At 37.7% G+C, this 27770-nt stretch overlaps 1 protein-coding gene across 10 annotated transcripts in view; it reads left to right on the forward strand.

Annotated features, from left to right (window-relative positions):
• FOXP1 (forkhead box P1) overlaps window positions 1-27017 on the forward strand; it is a 530594-nt gene extending 503577 nt beyond the window's left edge. For all 10 annotated transcript variants that reach the window (XM_032211522.1, XM_032211517.1, XM_032211525.1 and 7 more), the window contains 5 exons: window positions 510-611; window positions 4222-4343; window positions 7491-7560; window positions 12525-12691; window positions 21782-27017. In XM_032211522.1, the coding sequence (XP_032067413.1) occupies window positions 510-611; window positions 4222-4343; window positions 7491-7560; window positions 12525-12691; window positions 21782-21926 (606 nt within the window). In that variant the 3' untranslated portion in view covers window positions 21927-27017. The remainder of the gene's footprint in view (window positions 1-509; window positions 612-4221; window positions 4344-7490; window positions 7561-12524; window positions 12692-21781) is intronic.
• Window positions 27018-27770: the final 753 nt, after the last annotated feature.

The raw sequence follows: 27770 nt of genomic DNA on the forward strand, positions 1-27770 counted from the left end.
GATTAGCTAATATAGGCATGCTGACACTTTTGCTATATGGGTTTTTTTCTCTCTCCACAACCGCAATACATATACCATAATTGCTTTTGATTAAGTATTACAATACGATGTGATTATTAGGAAATTCATTTCACACAACACTGAAAATGAGCCTGTTTAAAGATGGCAAGTCAATTATCACAAGCCATAGTAATCTCTGATCCCTAGAATTAATCTGAGCTCAAAATAATTACTAAGCTTTAATCAGCTAGTGAAATGTTTTGCATTTCTCTTTGATTCTGCTCTATGAATGACTAATAAATTAATATTTCCGTAAGGAAACAGAAATAAAACTCAAAACAATTAGATAATTCCATTTTCAGTTCTGCCATTGAGCTATTAAGTACAACCACTAATCTTCCATCATCGTGCAAGTGTTTATTTTTCTCTAACTTCCATTTTGTTTTATTTATTCAGACAAATGTGCAAGTATTTTTTCTGATCATGGTTGCATTTTAATTGCTTGACAGGCAATTCTTGAATCTCCAGAAAAGCAGCTAACACTAAATGAAATCTACAACTGGTTCACACGTATGTTTGCCTACTTCAGACGCAATGCAGCAACGTGGAAGGTATGTTGTATTCCCTTGTATGATTCTTGCTTTACAATTTAGTGTTCTAGAATACAAAAAATGCAAAAACGTATATAATTATACTGTATATGAAAGACTGTGGTCTTCTAAATAAAGATCAGTTGTTTTGATATACATAGGGTGCCTCTTATCTGCCCAAACATTTTATTATTTGGCAGGAAAGTAATATATGCCTTTGAAATGCCCCAATTTGAATACCTATTATTAGTGTTTTTTTCCTGCATGTTTTGATTGAACAACTAGTCCATCTCTATAGTTGCTCCTAGTAGTGAAATATTTTAGCTGCTAAGATACAAAAAGAAAGGATGATTAATCAGTTGGTGGGTTTGTGATTTACACTAAAAGATTCTATACATAAAGTCCTTTTGCAAAGATTGGTAGAAAATTAGCTTTACAGTTTGCCCACTGATACACCTGCCTTAAATTAATATGCAAACTTCTAAAAATATTTGCTGGTTTATTATTAAACACAATACAGGTTAATTGGGCACAGTGGTAAAGTCACAAGCCAATAAAAATATTAAAGCTAGCGATTTAAAAAATACCCCTGATGCTTTAAATTTCAGTTGTTTGGGTCCATTTACTTAATTTTTAAATGTGTTTAAATTCTCATAAAATACTCCTTTCTTTTAAATTGGCTACAATCCAGAACAACACACCTGGCACCTGAATATTTTTGCAGTTTCCTTCCAATATATATTTTCTTCCTAAATCTCAAAATATTGTTTATCCCCCCCCCCTTTCAATTTCAAATGTCCTTGGGGAAACTGATAGAATAGTGTTTAAAGAGGTAAGCATCCATTGGTGCATACTTGCTAGTTTCTTATGGTTCCAAAAGTTTTACTTCTTTTTTAAAAAAAAAAAACTGTTGTCAAAAGTCCAAATCTTGAACTTGGAAAAGGAAGAAGAAGAAAGAAACTTAAGTGACAAATTAAAATAGAAAATTACATCCTATTGTTATTAATCCTATTTATCCTATTAAAAATTTGCAGGGAGGGAGGAAGGAAGTTAAGTTTCTGCAATCTAACAATTAGTGTTAGCACTAGATTCACTTGGTGAATATTGTTTTAAGATACTTTTTTCTATTTTGGTGGAAAACTATCTAAAATAGAAAAAAATGTTACATACTTTAACACATTTATACTTTTAACAATGTTATGTTGAGCTTGATTTTATTTAAATCCAGAAGAATTCTCAAATGATTATTATTTTCAAAGCTTAGCACTTTATTATAAATATATGCGTATATGAAGATGACTACTACTTTAGATTACTGAAATAGCTGAATGAAAATAGAAAATAGCTCCAGTATCCCTGATGATAGGACTAAAGATCAAAGGAGAATAATAGTCTTTATGCTGCTTGATTCCAAAATCTGATCGAATTGGAAAAACATAAAGCCAAAACATAATATAAGTCTTTGGCAGAGACATATATCTCTGAACTCAACTACCCAAGGACTAATATCTTTAGATTCTGACATAGTATTATAAGGATCCATGGGAACAATGTTATCCAGGAATACTTTTGTCCTTTAATAGCTGAGGATGGTCTAAAGATTTGGCATACAATTACTGTGAATGTAAGTCAGGTCTTCCAGAACACAGTTCAGATCATACAAGTTCACTTGGACCAAATTGAAATTTAGAGCAAATAAGTATAAGCTCTCACTGATTTCATCTTGCAGAACTGACGGGCAAGTTATTAGGCAGTTGAATATAATTCTATTTGAGGGTGAATTGCATTCATGTTGTATTGTTTTCTTTTTTTATACATAATATAGGTATTTTTTCTTGCCGATTATGACATCTCCCCCCCCCTCCACATGCACAGCCTTGCAATTCTACCTTCCTAGCTATATTCCTTCTATACATTGGGAACTATTCAAAAAAGCATTCAGAGAGAAAGAAATCTTCTTTTTCATTATCAACAAAAGCATTGAAAGAAAGGATTGTGAAAGTCTGTGTGGTTTTGTTCCTACAGACAGTTATGGAATTACAATCTAAATGTAATCCCTTACTTTATTATGAATCTGAAAATGCAGTTGATCCAATTCTATGCCCTATTCTTCCCCATCTTCCATGTGCTGCTTTGGGTGCAGCACTCCTTATGTTCACACAGGGCACACAAACACACAAACTACCCTGTTAGCAGGTTTCTCCTGACTGAAGAACAGTGTAGCCTGGGAGGAATACTGTTGTCCATTCTTAAACATATTTTTGAAAGTGAAATAAATGAACTGTCACAATCCTTACTTATGTGGAGATGGTGTAGGAATCAAGGAACAGATTTTGTCTCATTGAAGATTTGAATGTTCATGTGTCGTGAGCAGAAGTTAACGAGAATCATGGTTCCTCACCAGTTTCTACCTCCATAATGACAGGATTCTCTGGTGATTTATTAATGTTCTGCCAAAAATAGATGTAACCCTGCATTTGTTCAAGAACATGGATTGTGTGTTTAGCCTCTTTTGAAGAAACAGATGTGCTACAAGAGTGAGAAAATTAGTTATGCTGTAGAACTGCAAATATGAAATGATGTGGAATCCCCGCCCCTTGTGGCCCAGACTTCCCTCTACTGTTTTAATTAATATGATAAATGTGTTTTGCCTAACCTTGGTTTCCACAGTGAATGTAGACAGTCATGATTAGAAAGCCCTTCACTATGTAGACATGAATTTGTGAATAAGGGACTTGGCCTTTTAGGTTATTTAAACATCTGCCCATGTATTTCCCTGGCATTATGCCTGTAAAGTAGCCACCCCATATTGGTAGATGTGAGTTAACAACCTATATATTCTTTGCTTGATTTTCCCCCTAAAGTTATCAGTTGTGAATCATTGTGTACCTTTCAGTAGAATTTATTAGAAAGTTGTTTATAATCAGTTTAGACATATCCAGGCCTGTTTAAAATTTCAGGATAAGACTATCCCAAAAATCAATAAATCCGATGCTAGAGATGAAAGGAATAAGACATGTAATATGGTAGAAATAAAGTTTGGTATTTGTACTATAATGAAGGACTTTACAGTTCTCCATATGAATTCAGCCTAAAACTAAATTGTGGACCGGCCAGAGGTACAGGGACTTGGGTGGTGTGCAAATTTAATAAATAATTTAAAAAGTCGATTAAGATTTCATTAAACTGACAATTAATGAAATCATCAGAAACATGACAAGTTTCATCATTCTGATAATAATAGCAAGGCTTGAACCACAAATGGTGAATATTACAGGATATTAAAATCATCCCCTTCGTAGTTCTAACTTTAGTGATGACGAACAGAAACTGGAAGAAATGGTAAATAACAAGACTTTGGTTGGATACATTTCCAAAATGGAGTGCCATGATATTAATATATAGAAATACTTCACATTTCTTAACTTTCCAGGCCATGAAAATTTAATAAGAACAATCAAGTTTTGGTTTTCATGATCTTTCATTTACAAATCTTACAAGTTATAACTATATTGTCCGGTGTGGAGGGTGGGATGAGGGAAAGGGGGACTTGCCGGCTGACAATGCTAAGACTCTTTTTCTCATGGAAAGTTTTTTTTTCCCAATGTTTTCTCTCTTATACTTGCTGCAGAATGCAGTGCGTCATAATCTTAGCCTTCACAAGTGTTTTGTGCGAGTAGAAAACGTTAAAGGGGCAGTATGGACAGTGGATGAAGTAGAGTTCCAAAAACGAAGGCCACAAAAGATCAGTGGGTACGTCCACCATGTTTGAACTTCTTAGCCTAGCTAGTTTTAACATAGAAGCTTTGGCTGCTAGATGGTGTTCTAGATCTACTCAGACGGTGTCACCTCGGCCCAGTCGAGGTGAATCAACAAGAGCATTTCATCATTACCTTTTGTATGCCCAGCAGTCCCCTTTGCCCTTGCTTGCTTGGTGTTTGTTCTGCATCACATGCTAGAAGCTTGTAGGTGGCAATGCATATTAACCCTCACAATCCATTTGCTTAGGCTTATGGCATTTTATTTTCTTTTTGTTCTGTTCTGTTCTGTTTTTTCCTTTTCCCTGTATTTGATGTCTGTTCTGTTTCCCCGATCCCGTGCCCCTTTGTTCCCAAATCATCTCGTTTGCCGCTGGTCTTATCCCAGGGTGCTATTCGCACCAACCTCTCCCTGCATAAGTGCTTTATCAGAGTAGAGGATGAGTTTGGGTCCTTTTGGACTGTTGATGATGAAGAGTTTAAACGTGGCCGTCATATTCAACGAGGCCGTCCTCGAAAATTCTGCCCCGATGAAAACTTTGGCGAGCTTGTTACACAGTAAGAGCTTTTACTTGCTTTGTGTCTGTATGTGTGTGTGCGCGCTAATTTTTTTCCCCCCAGTTTTTGTTTTTCTGTTGCTTTTGCTTTGCATGATGTATTCATCTCATGTAGACCTGCATTTCACAAAATAGTGGCATTGCCTTTGCTGCAATAATAATAATAATAATAATAATAATAATAATAATAATAATAGTAAATGTCATGCTTGTACATGCATTGCATTGCTTCTCGAAAAAGCCTACGCTAACATTTTATAAAATGTTTGTAAGTCATATTTGCTTCAATGCAGGGACGCTGATAAATTCTTCGTTAGCTAATGTAATAAACTATATGGTGTTATGCTGGTTATATATATTTATATAAATATATTTATATATTGGTATATATATATAAATTTTTCAAGTCATTCTTATATAAATTTTTCAAGTCATTCTTGCTGTCCTGTATTCTTTCAATGCTATATATACATTGTGTATGTAATACTATATATCTAACTACAGGTAACTTTTAAATATTTGAAAACTCTGTTCAAAGGTTTTACTTTTTTCATAATTTTCGGTTGACTGATTCAGAAGTACAATATGAGTGCCAGTATGGGACAGAGTGGCCCTTTAAAAAAAAATTACATGCAGATTCTTTCTAATATTTTCTGCTCTTCTCTGAGGACTGGCATTTTTATAACTAAGTCTGAATTAAATTGTCATCAACTGGAGTCCATTGACTAGCGAGCATTGCTTTTTTAAAACTTGGGTAAAACTTGCTCTGGGAAGAAAAGAGAGGATTTCCAGTAATAGGTTTTGAGGTTTATATTCTTAAGTATTTTTTATGCTTTACTTGAAAAAAACTGGTTTACAGTCATGAACAAAAGACACATTAGAGCCATGAAACTCACTTTAAAAAGACATGCATAGGATTATGCATATGTTAATTGCTTTTAAATCCTTTTGAAATTGATATTAGTTTTGAAATTAAAAGTTAGTTTCCATTTATTTCAATGAGTAGAACTTCCAGCATGTTAGAGCCCAACCCTTTTTCTTTTTATAACAATCAATAATTAAGTCCACATTTAAGACAGTAGTTATTATTATGTTAACTTTAGATCACCTTCTCAGATTCTCAATGATCAGCCCTGTAGTTATAGATTAGACCTGTGATGGTGAACCTGAATCTTCCTGGTTCCTACACACCAGCCAGCTGATCTTCATGAGCATGGGAGTGCCGAAAATTGGAAGAGCAGCTTCCCGGTGTGCATGCACGCACCGGGAAGATGATCTTCCGCTTTCTGGCACACACATGAGCACTGGCCAGCTGGTCTTCGCGTGCCAGAAACCAGAAGACCAAGTGGCCAGTGCACACGTGCGGGGCGGAAACTGGAAGATCATCTTCCTGGCACGCACATATCCACTGGGTGGCTGCTCTTCTGGTTTCCGGTGCATTCATGCACACCAGCCAGCTGGTCTTCTGGTTTCCAGTATGTGTGCCCGTTCCCATTTCAGCACTCGGTGCCGAAAAGGTTCGCCAACACTGGAGTAGACTAGCCAGTGCTTCTGGATACTTAACTTCTAGAAAGGGAACAGCAAGTCCTAATGACTCATATGGACATAGACAGTTAAGATGGATGTTATGGGTTAGTTATTTAGATGCCATTTCATGGGGCAAGAATCCTAATTTTCTGTCCTAAGACACATCAGAACATGTGTGAATTGAATTCCCTAACCAGTTTCCTACATGTCTACCACAGTGAAAGTTACCCATTTGTTCTCTGAACAAGCCTCTACTATTTTTTGGCTCCCCACTTTTCGATCATTCTCATCCAAGGATTCTGTTGGATTTCCTGCATTTTGTACAATGGGATCATTCAGTCATTCATACAACCCATAAAGCCATACTCCTTCCTCAGGGCATTGGCTGAGCAATCACTGCTTGGGGAGCTTCCTTCCTTTTATAATAAGTCAGCTTGTCTGGATCATAGCTTCCTTACCATAAGCAACGAGTTGGGGCTGTTCAGATGGGAAAGGCTATTTTTCTTACAAACCGCAAATGACTTTGTATTGTCCTTTCATTATAAGATGTGTAGGGAAATAATACGCTAGAAAGAGCCCTGCCAATATTAAAGGGACTTGTCTTTGCCTGCTTTTCCTGTCTTCCCAATCGCAAAAAATCTAAAGATACAGTTAAACAATCCACATACATTGTCTGGAGCAATGCAGGCAGCTCTCTCCCCGGCCATAGAAAAAACTTTTCTTGGTTCCATGAAAAGTGCTCCTGTGAACACCTGCTGCTCAGAGAGTTGTGAAGATACATAGGTCCTCTACAGCAGGAAATAACTCAAAGGCAACCTAAGGGCACCTAAAACATTTCATTCTAAAAGACTGATTGCCTTTTACTGGTGAAGTTTGCAAAAAAAAAATCTGTTTTTCTGTTAAATATTTTTTTTAAAAAAAATAGGGGGAAAATAATAGTATTTTTATGATATTACTATGTTTTGTGGTGTAGGAAAGAAACTGATTTCCTGAAGTATAACAGTTGACTGCATTTAATTTGTATGCTTTTTCTTTTCAAATATATTTTCCTTGCGCAGAAATCCCTCACTTATTAAAAACATGCAGACCAGCCACACCTACTGCTCACCTCTCAATGCTGCTTTACAGGTAAGATTAATGAGCGTGGCAAATACACCACATAGGCATGTGTGCCTTCTGTATTCGTTTCAAAATATATTAGCCTTGCTCTAATTAGATATTAAATTTTAATTCCGTTAAACTTTTTTCTTAAGTGCATAAAGCATCATGGTCCCTGGAGGCAAACACATACCAGGCTGCTTCAGCACTGGTTAGATGCTTAGCATTTTGAATATTGTGGCAAAAAAATTAAAAGTTCACTTATTAATATTTATCAGCAGTATCATAATTTCCATCCTCTTATTTCAGAATTTCACTTGAGGCAAAAATACCACAAGTGTAATTACTCTAGCACAGCTATTAATGTGCTGAATGATAGGATAGGGTGTCACATGACCTTCTATTGTTCGTGGCTTTAAAGGAAAAGTAGATACCACACACACACACACACACACACACACACACACGTACATATTCCTTTTCTTCTTCAAAGGGTCTTCTAGGTGTATGATTCTAAATTTTTAAATAGCTAAACTTGCTGTTATGCATGAGGAATGAAGGAAGGAGATGTCAGTTTTGTGATGCTGGTCTCAAGAATATTTTTAAGCCTATATTTAAGTAATCTATGTTAGGGGGTCAGGATTTATATATTTATAAACAAGTGTTACAATTTGTTTACCAGCAGGTAAAAATTAATAAAAAGTTATTTTTCCAGGTATCAGTGCTGAGAAAGATACATCTCAGCTAACTTTAGACTTTTATGTGCTTTTATTTTTGTATTCCTTACTTTATTCGTGTATTTTATTATTTGATTGTTTTATTATTATTATTACTACTACTACTACTATACCATTTTTAAATTTTATTTCTTAATTAAGCTTATAACCCACTCAGCAAATTCTTATTATTAAAACATAGTAAAGACATTGTCTCTCTTTGATAAAAGATCCCCACTATTTATGAGACAGACCCAGAAAGACTTAAGTAGCATATCTCTAGAAAATTGCTTAGATAAATTAAGATTCTTAAGCTTTATTTGAACAATATATTTTTTTTAAAAAATAAGGCTGTGGTGATGCTTCTTTTGAAATCAGGTCACGAGAATATACCATGTTTGTAAAAATGTAGTAGAATTTTTCCCTTTCTAAACCAGGAAGTAGATTGATTACAAAATAAGTAACCACCTACATCTTCATTTATTACTTTAATTTATGTAGTAGCTTCTGAAAAGCAAATGAAAGCATGTGTAAATGAAGCAACTGTAAATACCATTCATTAGGATCTTATTTTCCCTTGAGTCCTGCGGAGTGCAATTTTTAAAGACAAGCTTCATCTGAGGAATAGCATTAAGATTACGAGCACATTTTGCATTCATGAGGCTGAAAAGCAAAAATGAAGAGATCCAGTGTTCCTTCAGCTTGTGTTAGCTATGTGACTAATTTCAATTAACATGCTTATCATACTGAGCAGTTCGTGTTTTTAGTTCTAAAACATGTGTTGTTGTCGTCATCTTTCCCGTCCTCTTATATTATGTGATAATATAACATTAATTTTGGTCCTATTATAGTGTCATCACTGAAAAAAAATATCCCTGCAATGGGAAGTAGTGGAATTTTTGTATCAGACTCAGTACACAAAATAAAAAATTTATACCAATAAAGGAAAATGTTTGTAGCTCAGGGTTGAAATGAGAGGACCTTAATGCGCTCTCTCTCTCTCTCTCTCTCTCTCTCTCTCTCTCTCTCTCTCCCTCCCTCCCTCCCTCCCTCCCTCCCTCCCTCTCTCTCCCTCTCTCTCTGAACATCATCGTTTTGTTGCGAACGTTTCATTACCAAACTAGGTACCATCATTGGTGCTACTGAAACATTCATGGGTAATGAAACATCTGCAAGAAAACAGCCAAGTTCAGACAGCACCAAAGACCCCTCAAAAATCTATATTGCACAAGGGGGGGGGTCAAATAAAAATCTATACTGTCAATACAATTCAGTTCATACTATATGCTGCTAGCAATTAGTTTTATTTTGTAGAAATTATAGGGGAAGCAAAATATAGGCTTCCAATCGTCACTCCCTTTCTCACTGAAATTGAGAAAAGTCAATCACATATATAAACTGGACACAATTTGACATTGGTTTCAGCCTTGATGGATATGAAGAACCAGTATGTTAGAGTGAGCTTATGACCCAACGCCATGTTCTCTCTTTAGTTGCCCTTAATTTGTGGCCCCACTCATTTGAAAGAAGCCCTAATTTAGGATACCTTTTAAGCCATCTTGTACTACCACTGGTGATTTCACTGTCTGTGGCAAAAGACAACAGATGTTTTGTTGAAATTATACAGGCAACAACTATTTGGCTGATATATGATAGGAAATTAGCATTCATCACCAATTGGCAGCCACTTGGGAATCCAATAATATCAATAACGCCAAGTTTCATTTTAGCATCTCTGTTCAAAGCGCTACTGCAAGCACAGCTAATTAAGCAAGCAGGCTCTCTTGTTTCATTGGTGAGCAATTCAATACACAGTTACTTTACTTGAAAGTCTAACCAACAGTATCATTCAAAGCCAAGGAAAATGTCCTTTGATGATTTCCCTTACTTCTTGCCCTACTTGTGACATAATGCATTTCCTATGTTGGTTTCCTAATAGCACAATTTCTTTGCGAAGCCCCTCCTTCTACTTTTCCACAGATTCTTTTACCAGGAGCAATTCAATAGTGAGTTGAAGGGAGTAGCAGCTATAGTGATACAGGTAGTCCTCAACTTATGACCATTTGACCATATTTATAGCAATAGCAGTTAGACTTATATACCGCTTCATAGGGCTTTCAGCCCTCTCTAAGCGGTTTACAGAGTCAGCATATTGCCCCCACAGTCTGGGTCCTCATTTCACCCACCTCGGAAGGATGGAAGGCTGAGTCAACCTTGAGCCGGTGAGATTTGAACCGCTGAACTGCAGATAACAGTCAGCTGAAGTGGCCTGCAGTACTGCACCCTAACCACTGCGCCACCTCGGTCTTTAAAGTTACAACAGCACTGGCAAAATTGGCTAAGTGGCTCTCAAAGTTAACAGCCATTGCAACATTCCTGTGTCATGTGATCAAAATTCACACACTTGGCAACCAAGATGTATTTACTATGGTGGCAGTCCTCCAGGGTCCTGTGATCGCCATTTGCAATTTTCACAGGGAGCTTCCAATAAGCGAAATAATTCAATTGGGGAAATCAAGATTTACTTAACAGCTGTGTGATTCACTAAAATCTGCAGTGATGCATCTAATGACAATGGCAAAAAAAAAAGATTGCAAAAGTGGGTGCAACTTGCTTAAGGACTGCATCTCTTAGTGACAGATGTTCTTTCCCAATTGTGGTTGTAAGTTGAGGAAATTACATAAACTACATATTAAACTATAGCCATATCCTTGCATAACACTGTGTCAAGGAAATATGTGTCTCCATTCCATTTTCAAAAGCTAACAGAAGGGAGGGACATGATGATTGCAGAGATCAGCTCATAGAAAAAACCTTCTCCATATCCAATAAACAGGTTTCTATAAATGGAGACTTTTTGGTAGGGTCTCCAATACAACTCTTGACATCGCAACAGGCTCTCAGTGTGAGGAGGATATTCTTCATTGAGCCCCACTACAAGGTGGTTGAAAATAATTAATAACTGGGGCTAAGCTATTGCTGCATTTTGTTGCTTCTGAAGCTTCTTCAAGATGACTACATTTCAGCCTTGGTTTTGATTCCTCCTCCACTTAAAATAATTTTTTAGAAAGCCTTTGGATATGAAGCATTATTGTGAAAGTTAAGAAATACCTAAATAAACTAGACTAAACTACATTCCTAGAAAATGCTAAAGGTTTGTGTTTAGTTTTAGGTTACAATCAGAGGTGGGTTGCTCCCGGTTTGGCTGAACCAGTAGTGGCGGCGGCAGCGGCAGGCTCCGCCCACCTGCCCGGACGCATTGCACGCACACGCACGAACCAATAGTAAACCGGTTAGCAACCCCTCACTGGTTAGCATGGTACATAAAAGTAACTGCTGTGGTTTTTACCAGGGCTTAGGCCTTGCTGATTGTGGATTAATACATTAGGATGTTGAAAGGTGTATCGCCATGCATTGCTTTTAACGATGGCTTGCCTGTTTATCTGTACTGGACAAGAATGGTTTTCTGCTTACAATTGTCAGTATCACCAAGAGCATAAGAATACATGTAAGCAAAAAGAAAAAAAAAGATATTGCTGGGAAGAAGAAATGAATGCCTTATTTAAGTTTTGTTGCTTGATCTTTGAGCAACGAATCAGTAAATGCAAAGTCCAGAATAAATGGAGATAATTTGTATCACAAGAACACTGTTTGCTGATAAATACTCCAGGGTTGTTCAAGGAACTTGCTAGACTACAGCTAAGCCAGTCTTATATTAAATACATAGTTTTCTACTTTTCCAGGAGTTTTGCAAATATCAAATATATTTGCTTTACTGCCTATGTGGTTTTTTTCCCTTTTTGCTGGGGGAGGGGGGGGGGGGCTCATTGAAAATTAGTATTTACATTAAGAGGAAAAGTGGTACTTTCCTCTTGAGGCAAAACCCAGCTTGGTGGAGAAAACCAACATCAGGACAGTGTTGTAAGGTATGTGACTATATACCTTCTTGAAAGTTTAAGACTATGCAAAGCTAAGTTAACTGTTTATTGTATTATGGGGTTTTTTCCCTCTTAAAATTCCATTTGAATTGTTTCCTGTACAATATGTGATTGGTTTTGGTGATATAGATGAAATTACTTTTAGATAAAAATTGGAGATGAATGAACTTTTAGCTATGCCAGTGGTGAAATTAATAATACAGAGGTTGTGATTTTTATCCTTTGCATTTAATGAAAAAGAAAATGAAAGTAATGTAACTTGGATGTGATGGGTGGTATATGTACAGATATGTGCTTGTTTCAATGCTCCTGTCTTGTTTCCCTCCACCCTCTTTTATAGGCTTCAATAGCTGAAAACAATATATCTCTATACACTACTGCTTCCATGGGAAACCCCACTCTGGGCAGTTTAGCCAATGCAATGCGGGAAGATCTTAATGGTGCAATGGAGCATGCGAACAGCAATGGGAGCGACAGCAGTCCAGGCCGTTCCCCTATGCAAGCAATGTAAGTAGAGAGAGAGAGAGTGGGTGTATGGTGTTTCTTCTCCTAACTCTGCCCTCACCCCACCGCAGCTAAATTAAAATTTCTGGACTGTAGAAAAGTTCAAACATTTATTAGATCATGAAGTAAAACAAGGATAAATAAACCTTAATTTATATGTTTGTGTAATACCCCTGAGCTTCAACAGCATTTTAAAAATGTCCAACAGTATATATCACTTATGAAGTATAATAGTAACGCCGCCAAAGCAGCTACTTAGAATATATGGACCTTCACATTTTGCCTTTTTGTCCTTTGCTCCCAACCCCACATTACCCAAAGTAGGTTTCTTTTTGAAAGGGAATGGAAGCGAAAAGGTCTTATAATGTCTGTAATGTCCTTCAGTTCCAGTCATTTAACATGAAGTTCCATTACTGACTGTCAGATCCAAAACCAAGAATGACATGTGGTGAATTTTCCAAGCTGAGTTCCTTATAGCTTCACACACATAGACAAAATCTTGCCAGATTGAGCACTCTACTCTCTGTATCTGCAATGTACTCTGGTAACAATTAAGGAGTGGCTGTCTTCACCCTCTTTTTCTCACATGTGTTATCTGGACTGAGTTACCTCTTACTCCTTTGGACTCCCCCCCTCCCTTCTAGGAATCTATCTCCTTACTACATTCCCTCATGGGGGCCTTTAGTAGCTATAATGAGTTTCCTCGGTAAGAGAATATTTTATTTTGAGTATAGAAAATGTTAGGGACGAACCATAAAAATGTCTTGTTACCATGTTTTATATATCTTTTTTCTGTGGCATCTCCTCAAATTCAGACAGCATTTCAATTAAGTGCCTTGGGGAGGGGGGTGTCTTTTATCTACATAGAATAAACATACAGACTCTCACAATAGTCAACAGTGTGTTTCTCCTTAAATGCTTACTCTGTTTCACAAACATTTGGGTGCTGTTTACCAAAGACCTCTTGTGCATCAGTTCAAGCTACAAAAAGATGAAGAGGAAAGAAGGACTAGGGGAGACATGATAGAAGTGTTCCGATATCTCAGGGGCTGCCACAAAGAAGAGGGAGTCTAATTATCTCCAAAGCACCTGAGGGCAGGACAAGAAGCAATGGGTGAAAACTAATCAAAGAGAGAAGCAACTTACAACTGGGGGGAAATTTCCTGACAGTTAGAACAATTAATCAGTGGAACATCTTGCCTCTAGAAGTTGTGAATGCCCCAACACTAGAAGTTTTTAAGAAGATGTTGGATAGCCATTTGTCTGAAACGGTGTAGGGTTTCCTGCCTAGGCAGGTGGTTGAACTAGAAGACCTCCAAGGTCCCTTCCCGCTCTGCCATTGTATTGTATTAAATTCCACATACTGCTGGTAATGTATAGTAGTGTTCTGTCACAACTTCAAACACTTTTTAAGATTCAGGTCATTAAATTCCATGAATTGGAATTTATCTAAAGGGAAAATCTGTAGCAGTATGTGGAATATACAGTAGCGAATACAAGTCTAAGGAGTATTCAGACGAAGTGGTGGTTTTAATAGCTAGCAAACCACAACAGCAAACCATGATAAGTCATTAAACCTATCTAACATTTTAGATAACATCACTACCTCCTGATTACGCTTTTTGATTATGCAATTCATATTATCATATAACAAGTCACAGTATACGAGATATGATTGTACGGGTATTCATATTTCTCTATCATACTTAATGGAAAGCATTAAACCTGTCTTTAAGCCAATCATGAATTCATGTGTCAAGTTTTGGTTGACATTGCCTTTTTATAACAGAATTGAAAGGTGATTTGTAACAGAATTAAAAAGTGATTTATGACCAGTCTTCACACTTAGGAACGTCGTAGCACCCCCATTGTCACATGATCAAAATTCAGCCACTTAGCAACTGTGGCTGTATTTATGACAGTTACAGTGATTGCCATTTGGAATTTTTCCCACTGTGCTTCCTGCAAGTAAAGTCAATGGGGAAAGCCAGATTAGCTTAATGACCATGACAAAAAGAGCTCATAAGATTGGGTTCTACTCATCTAATGACTGCCTTACGTAGCAACAGATAATCCAATCCCAACTGTGGTTGTAAGTCAAGGACTACCTATATGTTCCTTATTGAATGCATACCATAGGTCAGTCAATGCACCAAGTAGTTTCTTGCAGTGGGATCTCAAAATAAAGCTAATTGGGGACCTACCATGTGTCCTTGGCCGATTTCTGGGACATAAGTAGGAACATGGAAAGTATTTTTGTCAGTAATGTTGCCAATTTAATCAGTTTGGTTTTTTTCAAAATTGAATTCAATTTAAACAATGACTTCAGTAATAGAAAATATACTACTGTAAGCTCATAAGATTTTGTAGTGAATTTCCAAAAACATGTGGCTGAGAACAGTAATACGTGGTACTGCTTTTATGGCAAAAGTACACTTATCTTTAAACTTTTCCTTCCAAAATGCATGCCACAACATGTGCAGAAAAATTCACCACTAGAAAAATGGGGAAATTGGCATGCATCAGGTTCTTTCAACCAAAAGCACCTACAGTAGTTCCACAGCTTAGGAGCTTTATAATAGTAGGATGCAAATCATTCAAAATTTGAATAGATTCAAATTTAAAATGCCCCATTTCAGATTGGAAACCACTGTGTGTTATCCACAAAACAGGGCATTTTGATAATTGAAACATTGCAAATTGTTGAAATAAACTATTTCCAGTGTTTCAAATTTGAAATACGACATTTGAAATTCAGTATAGCAGTAGCAATAGCACTTAGAGTTATATACTGCATCACAGTGCTTTATAACCCCCTCTAAGTGGTTTACAGAGTCAGCATAAATGCCCCCAACAATCTGGATCCTCATTTTAAACCTCGAAGTATGGAAGGCTGAGTCAACCTTGAGCCAGTGACAATCAAACTGCTGAACTGCAGGCAGTTGGCATGCAGCAGAACTACATTGAAATACTCTGATAACTTTTATTTGCCTTGATTTATTAAATGATCAACATAAATTTAATTCTCTAAAGATAGCAAAGTTCTGCTTCATTAGGTTTAAGCTTCTCCCACAACAGTTTTTATTGCCAATAGTTTTTATTGTTAGGAAATAGTTTTGTGTTGTTTGTTTTATTGTATGTACATTTATTGGTCAGTGACCGAAATAAAGTTTCTGTTTGTCTGTCTCATGCCAGCAAAACAATTTTTGGCAAGACTTTGGAATTACATTTCAGTCAGTTGCCAGCCCTATTTTGTTCCTTTTAATAGGGCTTTGATTAGTTGTAGTGAATGAGCTGTATCTTAAAAGTTCTAAATCAAAAGGTAGGAAAAATTAACCTGAAGCTAGTCTAATTATTAATTGTGAAGATAATTAGCATTTAATTATTTATAATATGTTTCCTACCTGCAAAACTTTTTGGGCAGGGGGTTGAGGAGAAAAAAAAAATATCTAAGATTCTTGTTACTTTGATATTTCAGCATTTTAAATAAGTGTTCGTTTTGCTTTGAGAAAAAAGCTTTAAAGAAGGCGATACTCACTTTTGATAATTAATTTTAACATTGTCTTTTACCTTCAAAACATTGGAAGAGATTTAGGCTTTGTAGAGATTATTTGTGCAGTATTAATTAGCATTCCCTAAGTAGCCTTACATGACATCATTTTAGCTCTGCTTGAATGTTTTATCTTTAGGCATTTTCAGTCGCAAATATTTTTGTTCTTCCCATGCCAAGAATACAATACTGGTAGAAATGCTAGGTTGTTGGAATTGTTCAGAAGTAAAGGCATTTTATTTCCCAGAAATACTCCATATTTCTCTGTCTGCCTTGTGCTTGGCACTTATTTGCGAGGGCACATGATAGCATTTCTTTCAACAGTTAGACAGTTTGTATTTCTGAATAGATAACTATAATATTCCAGTGTTCAATGCAGGCTGTTGTTATTTGCTGTTTCTACTTTCAGATTTCTGTTTAGCACCTTTTACAGTGATATTCTTATTTTCCTTAATGGAATACTCTTCCCCTAAATTAAATTGTTTTTAATTGTTGTGGTGCAATGAAACAAATCAGTCCTTTATCACAAACTTTGCCTATTAACATAACTATTCAAAAAGCCAAAACTACAGCAGAAAACTTACTGTCACTCAGCCCGAAGTCAGTCAGTTAGTCAGTCCTAGAATGAATTTTCCCTTTTATATATATAGGAACCAGTGATGAAATGTAAACGTTTTTGCCACCGGTTCTCTGGGCGTGGCCAACTTTTTTTTATTTCTTAAAGCATTTTTTACTACCCATTCACCCGAACCGGTAGTAAAAAATGCGTTAAGAAGTGAAAAAAAAAAAGATTCAGCTGTGCCGTGTGATCATGGGAATCTCCCCACACACACACACACACAATGCTTTTTAAAGCATTTTTTTTACTACCGGTTCAAGCGAATAGGTAGGAAAAAATGTTTTAAAAAGTGGAGGAAAAAAAGGTTCCAACAATCGCATGGCACAGCTGATTGTCATGGAACCTCCCCCTCCCCGTTTTTAAAGCATTTTTTTCCCGCTGGTTTGGGTGATAGGCAGGAAAAAATGCTTTTAAAAGCAAAAGAAAAAAAACAGCTTCCAACGATTGGGCGGCTCACAGCGGAGCCGTGTGAGCCTCGGAACCTTTTTTTTTAACTACTGGTTTGCGGAACCAACAACAATCGTCCATACTGGTTCACACAAACTGGTGCGAACCGGTAGCATTTTACCCCTGATAGGAACAGTGATCATAAGCACGCAATCCATGAGGACTCAGCCATAGGTGTCAATGCAAGTAAAAAGTGAGGTCAGAGTGAGGGCTTAGAAGCCCAAAATGTTTTAAACAACATCGGGACAGATAGGTTTCTTCCTGGGGCCTTCCCTGGTCTTACTTGAGTACTGTCAATTGGATCTCTTATCACTGTCATTGATGCCCACATAAGCAGATTTTCTATAATTTGATTAGGGCATCCTCAGGGGTCCATGTAGAATTCTGAAAGTATGCCTCCCAGATTCCCATGGATGGACCATTGCTTTGGGAGTTTGATGCAATATGCCAAAATGAGACTGAATCATTGGATTTGACTACTTTAATAAATTTGATTTGATTTGATTTGATTATATTTATATGCTGCCCTTTTCCCCCGAAGGGGACTCAGGGCGGCTCACAATTCAAATCAGGGAAGGGGGGTACAGACAGAAAATGAAAAACGAAACATAACAATACATAATTTAAAAACACACAACAGTCATACCATTCGAGACGGGGGCAACAGCTCTTTAGCCCCAGGCCTGTCGGAACAGCCAGGTTTTTAAGGGCTTTGCAGAAGGCCTGGAGGGTGGTGAGAGTTCGAATCTCCACGGGGAGTTCGTTCCAGAGGATCGGAGCAGCCACAGAGAAGGCTCTCCTCCGGGTAGTCGCCAGTCGGCACTGGCCGGCGGATGGAATTCGGAGGAGGCCTAATCTGTGGGATCTAATCAGTCTAGTGGAGGTGATTGGCAGCAGGCGGTCTCTCAAGTACCCAGGTCCAATACCATGAAGGGCTTTATAAGTGACGACTAGCGCCTTGAAGCGTATCCGGAGACCAATAGGCAGCCAGTGCAGCTCATGTCCAGTTTTTTTTCATGGTTTCCTTTTTATTGTGTGTCAGCAATTGTTTGTAGCATCTCTTCTGTTGAAGCTGCCGGTATAATATTGGGTACATAGGTTTGGCAACGAGAGCTTTTTTTAGCATTAGTACAGTCCTTCTGGAACCATGGTTTAGAGGGTTATTTGTTGTTACTAGAAGGGTTTGTTGTTACTACAAGTTAGATGCTAATGGAGCTCTTGGGTCAGGATATTAAAGTTCTCCAAGAGTGCATTAGGAGACTTATTTGATGCCAGGCACCATTTAAAATGTGGAGGTTTTACCTTAAAGGTTGTTTGAGCTAGGAGGAGATCTGCAAAGTTTATTTTCTGATCTTTTGAGCAACAACTGAGGATGAATCCCTTATCTTCAAGGTTGTGAGTATGAAAAAGCTTTCTAAGAATTTACCTCAACAGTTCTCACAGAGAATAACTAAAAAAATAATATAGAAAGCCACTGAGAAAGCAATATTTTTATAATATAAGGGTACTATAGAATTTTTAAAAGTGCTAAAAATTGTTTGTCTAATTAACAATAGTGCCCCATCCCTTGGTTTCCTATTTTCTAAATATCATCACATCTTTCTTTTAGCAGAGAAAAGAGTTCAGTGAAACAACCCAGAAGGATATAGAGAATTAAGCATATGTTACGTATCAGCTAATACAACTGCTTTAGTTACTAATTTTTTATAACAAAAGATTATTCCTGCATGCCAGTAGTAAACATTAAGGATTCATGCCTTTTCATGCTTATAAACATAAGGGTTTCATGCTTTTCATGTCCCATAAAAAGAGACAGCGAAGTAACACTCCTCAGTGCTCTATGTTGTTTTTTCACTGTATAGCTACACTTTCTGTATCAATACCGTCACCCTGGAGTTCAATTCAAATATAATTCAAGTGATTATACTGAGAGAATTATTTGAAAAAGATTCTGCCTTGGTAGGAGTCAGTGTGCATCTGGAATCTTTCAAAACAATCATCTATAAATGATAGAAACACTGAAATGCACAAATCAAAACAGTAGTGCTAAGACATGACCCCGTTCACTCTCATTTTACAATTACAATACAAACTATCCCAGGGAGAAGCTGATTTTTGACCTCTAGATGTGGCTTTCTCTTGGTCATAAAAAAATTGTTTAGGGAGAGACTCTTTCTTCATTTCCTCTCAGAATGTGTAACTATTGCCAACCTCTTGGAAATGAAACTTCATACAATATTATTTTCTTTAACTTAATAGAGTTTGTTTTGATTTACTAAAATACCTAATGGTGCAGGTAATGGCTATTTACAAAACAAAAGAAATTTGGGGTTTTTGGGGGGGTGGTCACCAGAGGTGGGTTGCTGCCAGTTTGGCCCGGATTGGGCGAACCAGTAGTAGCGGCGCCGGGAGGCTCTGCCCACCCGCCCAGACACTTCTGCGCATTCACAGAAGCACCGCCCGGGAGCACACCCGAACTGGTAGTAGAAAAATTGGCAACCCACCTCTGGGGGTCACATTATAATTATTTACATGGCATTGCAAATAAAACCAAGTCTCCTTTCATAAAGTCTTACTGGCAGGGACATTTTTACATATCACCCCCCCCCCCCAAACAATAAAACAAGGGGAAGGTAATTTGTATTTGTAAAGGGGTTTGTTATGAATATGATTTACGGACAACATTTTTCAAATGTTATCATGCCCATTTTGTATAATCAACCCTTGATCCCTTGTGGGTTATTCATACGCTATTCTGTAATGAGAAATTTGGCAGATCTCATCTCCTTAGTGCATCCTTAGTGCCCACCGTGAGCTGAGGATCATGTTCTGCCTTGTTTACAGCTGACAGCGTTATTATTCTCATTAGGACTTTGCTTTCATATCATATTGTTGTGTTGAGCGAGCCTTTTCCTCTCCGTTTGTGTTTCCTGGCAGGGCTTTTCTTTCCTTATTGACAGTTTGTAAAAATATGCATTAATTTGGAGTTTAAAGCATGTATCATGGTGTCTCTTTGCTGTGTTTGCTTGAAGTTGATTAATGATAGACCCTCACTTGGGGTCGTCCTCTGGAGACTTCCCTCACAGGTTATGCATGTTAACTAGAAAAGCAGAACACACAGTAACCGATGATTAGCCCAGCCTCCAGAAGCTCAGCAAGCTGATAAACCATGGGTTTCCTTTACAGATGCTTATTTCATTTATTTATCTGAAGATTGTATTAATCAAGCTAATGTGTCACTTGAGAACATTTTCTCTGAATCCCAAGAAGAAACCTTGAGCTATAGCGCTTGCTGTTTTCTCTCTTTTGAAGCCCAAGTATTCTTACACATGCGAAGTGTTCCATTGTTTGCAGCCGGGTTTCAGGAGTGTGAATTGTACATATGACAAATGAGAGGGGTGGGTGGAAATAAACTGCATTCTACAACTGAACTGGGGACACTTCTTGGATGAGAAGTAAAACGTTTTTACGGAGGTGGGGGGGGGGGAAGCAAGAAAGTCCAGTTGCCTTTTGAAAAGCATCTTTGGGACAACCACGACCTGGATGATTGAGAATCTCCATAGACATAAGTATAAGTATAATCTTTATTGTCATTGTATTTAAATACAATGAAATTGGTTTCTATATTCTATAACAACTACAAGGAGGGATTTCAAAGTAATTTAGAAGGGTTTACTCTTTTTATTGTTCTGTTTGAATGAATACCTTTATCACTCTGCTGGAGAGACTGTATTTCTAAGTTCTCAAACGTATCTAAAAGACAGAATCTTAATTCTCTAAGATCAGAGGTTTCTCACCAGGTGGCAGCACCTTGCTGACCGTTCCTGACTGATGACCTAAGCAGAGTCAGGCCTGGTTAGCATTTGGATCAGACACATTTTCAGAACACCAAGGATGTATTGGGAATTTAAAAGAAAACATGAAGCTAGTATAGCTCTTCTCTATTGTTGGGGGGGCGGGAGCCTCCACTAGTTTATGTCTATGACCACAATGGTGAACCTATGGCACGCATGCCGAAAGTAGCATGCAGAGCCATCTCTCCGGGCATGCCAGCCATTGCCTGTTGCTCTTCTAGGTTCCGGCCAGCTGGTCTTTGCGCATGCAGGAACACCGGAAACTGGAAGAGCAACTCTCCGGCATGTATGTGCACGCCAGGAAGCTGAGCTTCCGGTTTCCAGCATGCGCATGTGCAGCGGTCACCTGGGCTTTCAACTTCCGGCACTCCCCCGCACGCATGCGGTCCAGTTTCAGCACTCAGTACCGAAAAGGTCCTCCAACACTGGTCTATGAAATCACTAGAAATAATCCTTGAGTTTCCTAATACGGAGGTCAGTAGTTTTTTAGTATGCAAGGTTCAATATATTTGAATTGTTTTAACTTTTTTTTTTTTTACCTAAACAGTTTTTTTTAAAACAGATGAATTGTTCATCCATCCTTTTTCTTTTTTGTGTATATGTTTGTGTGCTTTTTTTTACAGACACCCTGTGCATGTCAAAGAAGAGCCATTAGATCCAGATGAAAATGAAGGCCCACTCTCCTTAGTCACCACAGCCAATCACAGTCCGGAATTTGATCACGACAGAGATTATGAAGATGAACATGTAAATGAAGACATTGAATAAAAATGTCTGTGACTTTTCCTTCTGCAAATGAAGATCCTGGGGAGGGACCAAAAAAAAAAAAACCTTATCTTTCAGAATTAGCTGTGAAATCTCTCCCCACCACTGTACAGTCTGGAAGATACACTCGGTCCATTCTGACAGCTATAAAATATGTTAACACTTAGTGCCATCAAGTATCCCATTTGGGAGTATTTTTGATTTTTCTACTTTTTGTTGAAAAACAAAGCAAAGGAATTTGTACTCTGTGCATTGGATGGACTTGTTTGGTACTCGGAATTCCTACTCACAGTCAACATCAGTGTTGTAAATGTGTTCCACTAATTCCCTTATCCACAACTTGGCAGCAGACTTTGGACTGCAGATCTTCCACTATGGGACACTGAAGACATGAAGCTGAGCATGTACACATCAATTGCAGATCAAGCCTTTACCCGGATTTTAAGGATTTCAGTGGACAATATATTTGCACAGTATCGCATGTTGATTATCACTGCCTTTACTTTTTTTTTTTTTTTTTGCTTCCATTTGGGATGGGGAAATCTTTTTGAGTGTGCGTGTGTGTGTGTGTGTATACTAAAGGGTTAAAAGAAGAAAAAACCCTCTTTTTTTAGTGTATAGCTTTAATTTTTTTTCCCTCCTAGTTCTCCTATACCTTTTTAAGTTCTGACCTCAGGCCTCAATTGGCCAGGGCCTTTTGAGGCTTAATGTTTTCTGTACTTTTGTGATGAATGTTAATAGGTGTGTTTATTATACAAAGCTGAATGTTCTTTGAATCGTTTGTAGTTCTTTTTCTGCCATCCATTCCAAATTTCCTTCAGATGCCATTATGTTTTCTTTAGCTATGGAAAACATTCCATTTTGGACTATATGCCCACCCACCCCCACACACACACCCGACTCTGAAAAAGTTCTAAAATGCTGCTGTGACCTGTGCAAAGTTAAGAAAGGCAGTAATTCAAGAGTGAACTAACCAGCATCAAAGCCGTAGAATGTGGTTCTAAAGTCATTCCACAGAGTGTCTATGTTTGTGTGTGCATGTGTGTACATGCACATAAAACCATTGTTTGTGGGTTCCCACTCAACATCCCCCCCACCTTGTTGGTTTTTCCTTATTTGCAGCAGTTGTGAATATTTAGGGAGACATTGATAGCCCCTTCAGAAAGTGCACACCCTACAGATGTTGTCAAAAAGAAGTATAAATGTGTAAGGCTTTTGTGCGTTTAACTTTTGAAAATAAGTCCCTGGGCCAATCAAATCTTTCTGAAGTGTGTTAGCACGTGTACCATTACATTCTTATTTGCCCACATGCCTCATTGGACATTACTCGTGGTGGTTCTTCCAAGTTAAGTTGTTTGAGATTTAATTGGTGGCATCCATCAGTTTTAAGTTGTTGCATTCAATTCGTTGGGAAGGCAATAAGGCCCATTAGTTGTTAAGTGTTAGTAGTTTTGCCATTGCAGATAAGATCATTACACAATATCACACCAACCAGTATAAAAAACGAACAGTCTGATGAAATCTGTGGGTAAACCAGCTCTGATGCCAACAACAGTCTTCTTCAGAGCAAGAGTGGGCAGACAGCTGCAGTTCCAATGTTGGTACTCCTTGATCACCAAACTCCTAGTGACTTCATTCTCTAACCACTTTTCAGTAATTTACTCATTTATGTCGGACTATAGCTTTTAATTTCAGAAGTCTTTCTGATCTTAATTTATATTCTACTTTGTACCCTTCTCCCCTAAAGTTACCAAAGATATTACACAAAGTAAATTATGTTCTCTGTTATATGCTTTATCTTATGAAAGCCAAATATCCTCTTATTGTTGATCAAAGGAGGTTAAAGAATTACGAAGCAAATGACAAAATAATGGGCTACAGCTAACCTGAGAAGGAAAACTGCTCCTTTATTAAAGTATAATTTAGAAGACCAAGTAGATGGCTGAACCAAAGTTTTTGCTGTTGTCGTTTTGATTTGTTTTTTTTTTCTTTACAGTGACCAAAAGTATTTCTGTAAAGAGAGAGCTTTTTAGGCTGAAGTTAGAGAATGAGACCTTGAGAAGGGCACCATTTGACATTGAGGATATAGGAGGAGAACTTATTTTGACGGGGGGGAAAACTAGAATGACTTGAATCGGAGAGAGTTTACACGAAATACAAAAGAGTACTCATGACTGAAACTGAACCATACCACAGTTACTGAAGAAATTGTTGGTATGCTTTTGTTTGGGGTTTGACCTATTCACTTTTGCTAAAAGCCAATGCCAGGGCAATTTCTTTTTCACTTTGCTTACCTGGGGCCCAAATTTTGAGAATGACTGTGGTGATGGTTGTGTTGGTCTCTGCCCATCCCATTTCGTTTCAGGGTTTCATTTTTTTAAAAATATGGTAGCATCCCTGTTCCTTTCCAAACATTGTTACCATCCAGGCCAATTTGGCGGGAGGGGGGTGGAGGCGTTGCCATTAATTTCAAAATAGCAATTCGTTTTTAACTTTTTTTCCCTCTTCTTTTTTTCCATCAGAGAAATATGTAAAGCTTTTTTTTCTGACTTCTTTTTTTTTTTAAAGGAGGGCAGTCTGTAAGTCATTTGAAATGTTCTGAAACACATCATATTCAGGCAGCTCTATAATGTGCAGGCCATAACCAGGAGGGACATAACAAAAACAAAAAACTGTCCCTTCGGTTCAAAACTCAGTGGTTTTGCTGGTTAGCTTGGTATTCAGAAAGGGGATAAAAATCTGGTAGATTAGTTCATTCTCAGCATGTGTAGCTAGACATGAGTAAAGATAACAGCATGAGAAACTGTTAGTACGCATACCTCAGTTCAAACTGTTAGGGAATGAGTAAAAAAAAAAACTACATTTCACTCAATTGCACTTAGTTGTATGTCTTGCATGCATAGACTAAAGACTGTAGCAAAATTTAAAAAAAAAAGAAATGTTTTAAAAAACCTACCATACCTTGCAGGTATCACTGCCCTGCAGAAGAACCAAGAGGAGATCTCAGGCTTTACATCAAGCAAACTACACTATTTTTTACAAATTTCAGATTCTGTGTCCCTTTGGATCATAACAATGGTTCCTCTGGGCTCGGGTTTATGATGTTGTACATATATAGCCCATTGTGTCTCTTGTGATCCTGTTTTGTCATTTGGCGGGTGGGGGTGGGTTGTCAAGGGAAAACAGGAAAAGGGGGGAAGACGTCCTCTTTTTTTAAATTAAAAAAAAAACATTCCTCCAAAGGAATTAATGCAGATGTTTGTCAAAACATCTTTTGCTTTTTGTGCAACTGCTTTATATTAACCATACTTTGACAAATACTTTGGGACGAGAAAAAAAAACCTACTGTATGTAACGGAATTGCAGAATATGCTGCACATGTATTTCATTTAGTTACCCTTGCTTTAAGACTGTGGGATGCCATTTGCTGACATGTGGGAGAAAAATCCCAATTTCTTTGTTTTTATTTGGTAATTTTCCCCCTCTCCCTCTTGGCTTCTGAACTGTAACATAGTAGGCAGGTTTTTTTTCACCCCTCCCTCCGTCACAGATCAAATCATGTTTGTATACGTTTGTTTCAGAGATTTTGTTTTTCATTATTATTATTTTGTTCGTTTTGTTGTTCTCACGCTATTTGTTCTTTAAATCCTTTCTCCGCCTCTTGTTATCCCCATCTCTGCCTATTCGGGCGACCTTAAGGAAAAAGAAGAAGAAAAGAGAGTTTCAAAAGTTGTTTTTGTTTCCTGCTGCAGTAAATACTTTGCATGATGATTTTTCCAAGGTCACACTTTCAAAGCTTATCAGTAAAGTAGTGATTGATAATGGAAAAGTGTCAAAAATATTGAACTTTTGTATAAAATGAAATACTTTACAAGGTGCCAAGATGTAAAGACAGTTTGTTACATGGGTTCTGTTTTGGTTTTTCCTTTTCTCTCAGAAAAGCAAACGCGATAAATGAAGTACCACATATATCAGGTGAAACTGCTGTTAGGAATGAGTCAAAGCCTACCTTATCATCCCACAGCCCTTTCTAGGCTGGTTGGACCTTCTTTCTTTGCCCTCCTGAGCCTGGCCAAGGCTGCCTTCATTAGGTGTGGGTCTCCTGATGCAGCACAGGAGGCAGAAAGGTTTTCCTGACCAGGTGGATACCAAATAGGCAGCAGAATTGCAGACTCCTACTCTATTTGTCGATCTCCAGATGGCAGGGAAAAACCGACCCCAGTCAGTAGTAACCCTAGTCCTGTTGAATCCTCCTGAATATTCTTTTTTTCACCTACAAGCAGGCATCTCATGTTCTATAAAGACTGTCCCTTCCTTGGATTAGAACAGCACAGTTCAAATGCTTCAAATTTACCCGGATTTCTGTTTTCTACCAAAAGTAGAAGAAAAGAGGAGTAAGAGAATCGAGGCTCATGCTTAAGGATTTTTGTGGGGAGGTGGGTGTTGAAAGGGGATGGAAATCTCCTTTAGGAGATTCCAACCATAATATCCATGATCAGGGGTAGGGGAAAAATGAATAAATCGTATTATTCTTCAAATAATACAGATCATTAGATATTTTTTATATATAAATATATATATATATATATATATCTCAAAGTTTTTAAACAAATAATTTTGAAGTATTGTAGTTTTCAGAATGCTGACAAGCTACATTCCTTATAACAGGGAGAATGTGTTTTAAACTCTTGCAGAGCTTTTGGTACATTTTTAGTTAACAGACTTGGATAAGAGTTTTTAGATGTTCCAGAAACAATTCCTCATTCTTAAGTCTTCAAAATTGCATTTGCTGATCTAGTCTACATTTTCCCACAAATCCAATGTAGGTAACAGACTATTTCCTTCCTATATAAGCCTTGATGAAAATGGTACAGTCAGACTGTTAGCATGGTGCTTCATGTGTATGTGCTGCCAGTAATGAGATTCTCCTTTTATTTTATTTTTAGGCATACAAAAAACTCATTCCTTACATCAACTGTAATTCCATCATTCCATGTCTGTTGATGCAGACAATAAAATGTTATGTAGTCAGTACTTATTACTGACATTATAGCATTCTCTAATGCAATAAAAGTGCTGGTTGTTCACACTGGTGATACATGTTGCCATGGGCTACGTGTTTTTGCTTCCCCCTTATATGCAGATACAGTTAGTCCACTTCACACAAGCCCGGCTCTACCTGTAGATTTTTATCAGCAGACACCCTACAGATCAGAGTTGGTATTCAGCAGGTTCTGACCAGCTCTAGAGAACCAGTGGCAAAAATTTTAAGTAGTTCAGAGAACCAGTAAATACCACCTCTGACTGCCCTGCCCCCATCTATTCTCTGCATCCCGAGTCCCAGCTGATCAGGAAGAATTGGATTTTACAGTAACCTTCCCCTGGAGTTGGGAGGGAATGGAGATTTTACAGTATCCTTCCCCTGACACACCCACCAAGCCACGCTCACAGAACCAGTAATAAAAAAATTGAATCCCACCCCTGCTACAGATGTTCAGTCGTCACTTCCACACCAGTGACATAAGTTGCCTTCCAGGATCATCAACCTATCACTGTTCAACACAGTAACCAGGACAGACATTCTCACTTTAACAACAACTGAGTCATTCTTCTGTAAAGTAACTACAAGGTTTTAACCTTACAGAATTCATGGTGCTTACTAAATAGAAAGAAATGCAATAAATTGGTGTCTCATAAAGTATAGCCCTAGGACCCTGGGGGTCCACCAAGACCCTCTCCGGAGTTGCCCAAATCAAAATCATTTGCCTGCTTATATTGAAAAAGAATCATAGAATTAAAATCCCATCAAACGTTTATGAGAAGTGGTAGCGGCACCAAATGGGCCAA

Source organism: Thamnophis elegans, chromosome 2 (assembly GCF_009769535.1).
Source record: "Thamnophis elegans isolate rThaEle1 chromosome 2, rThaEle1.pri, whole genome shotgun sequence".
In the NCBI taxonomy this organism is placed as follows: Eukaryota; Metazoa; Chordata; class Lepidosauria; order Squamata; family Colubridae; genus Thamnophis; species Thamnophis elegans.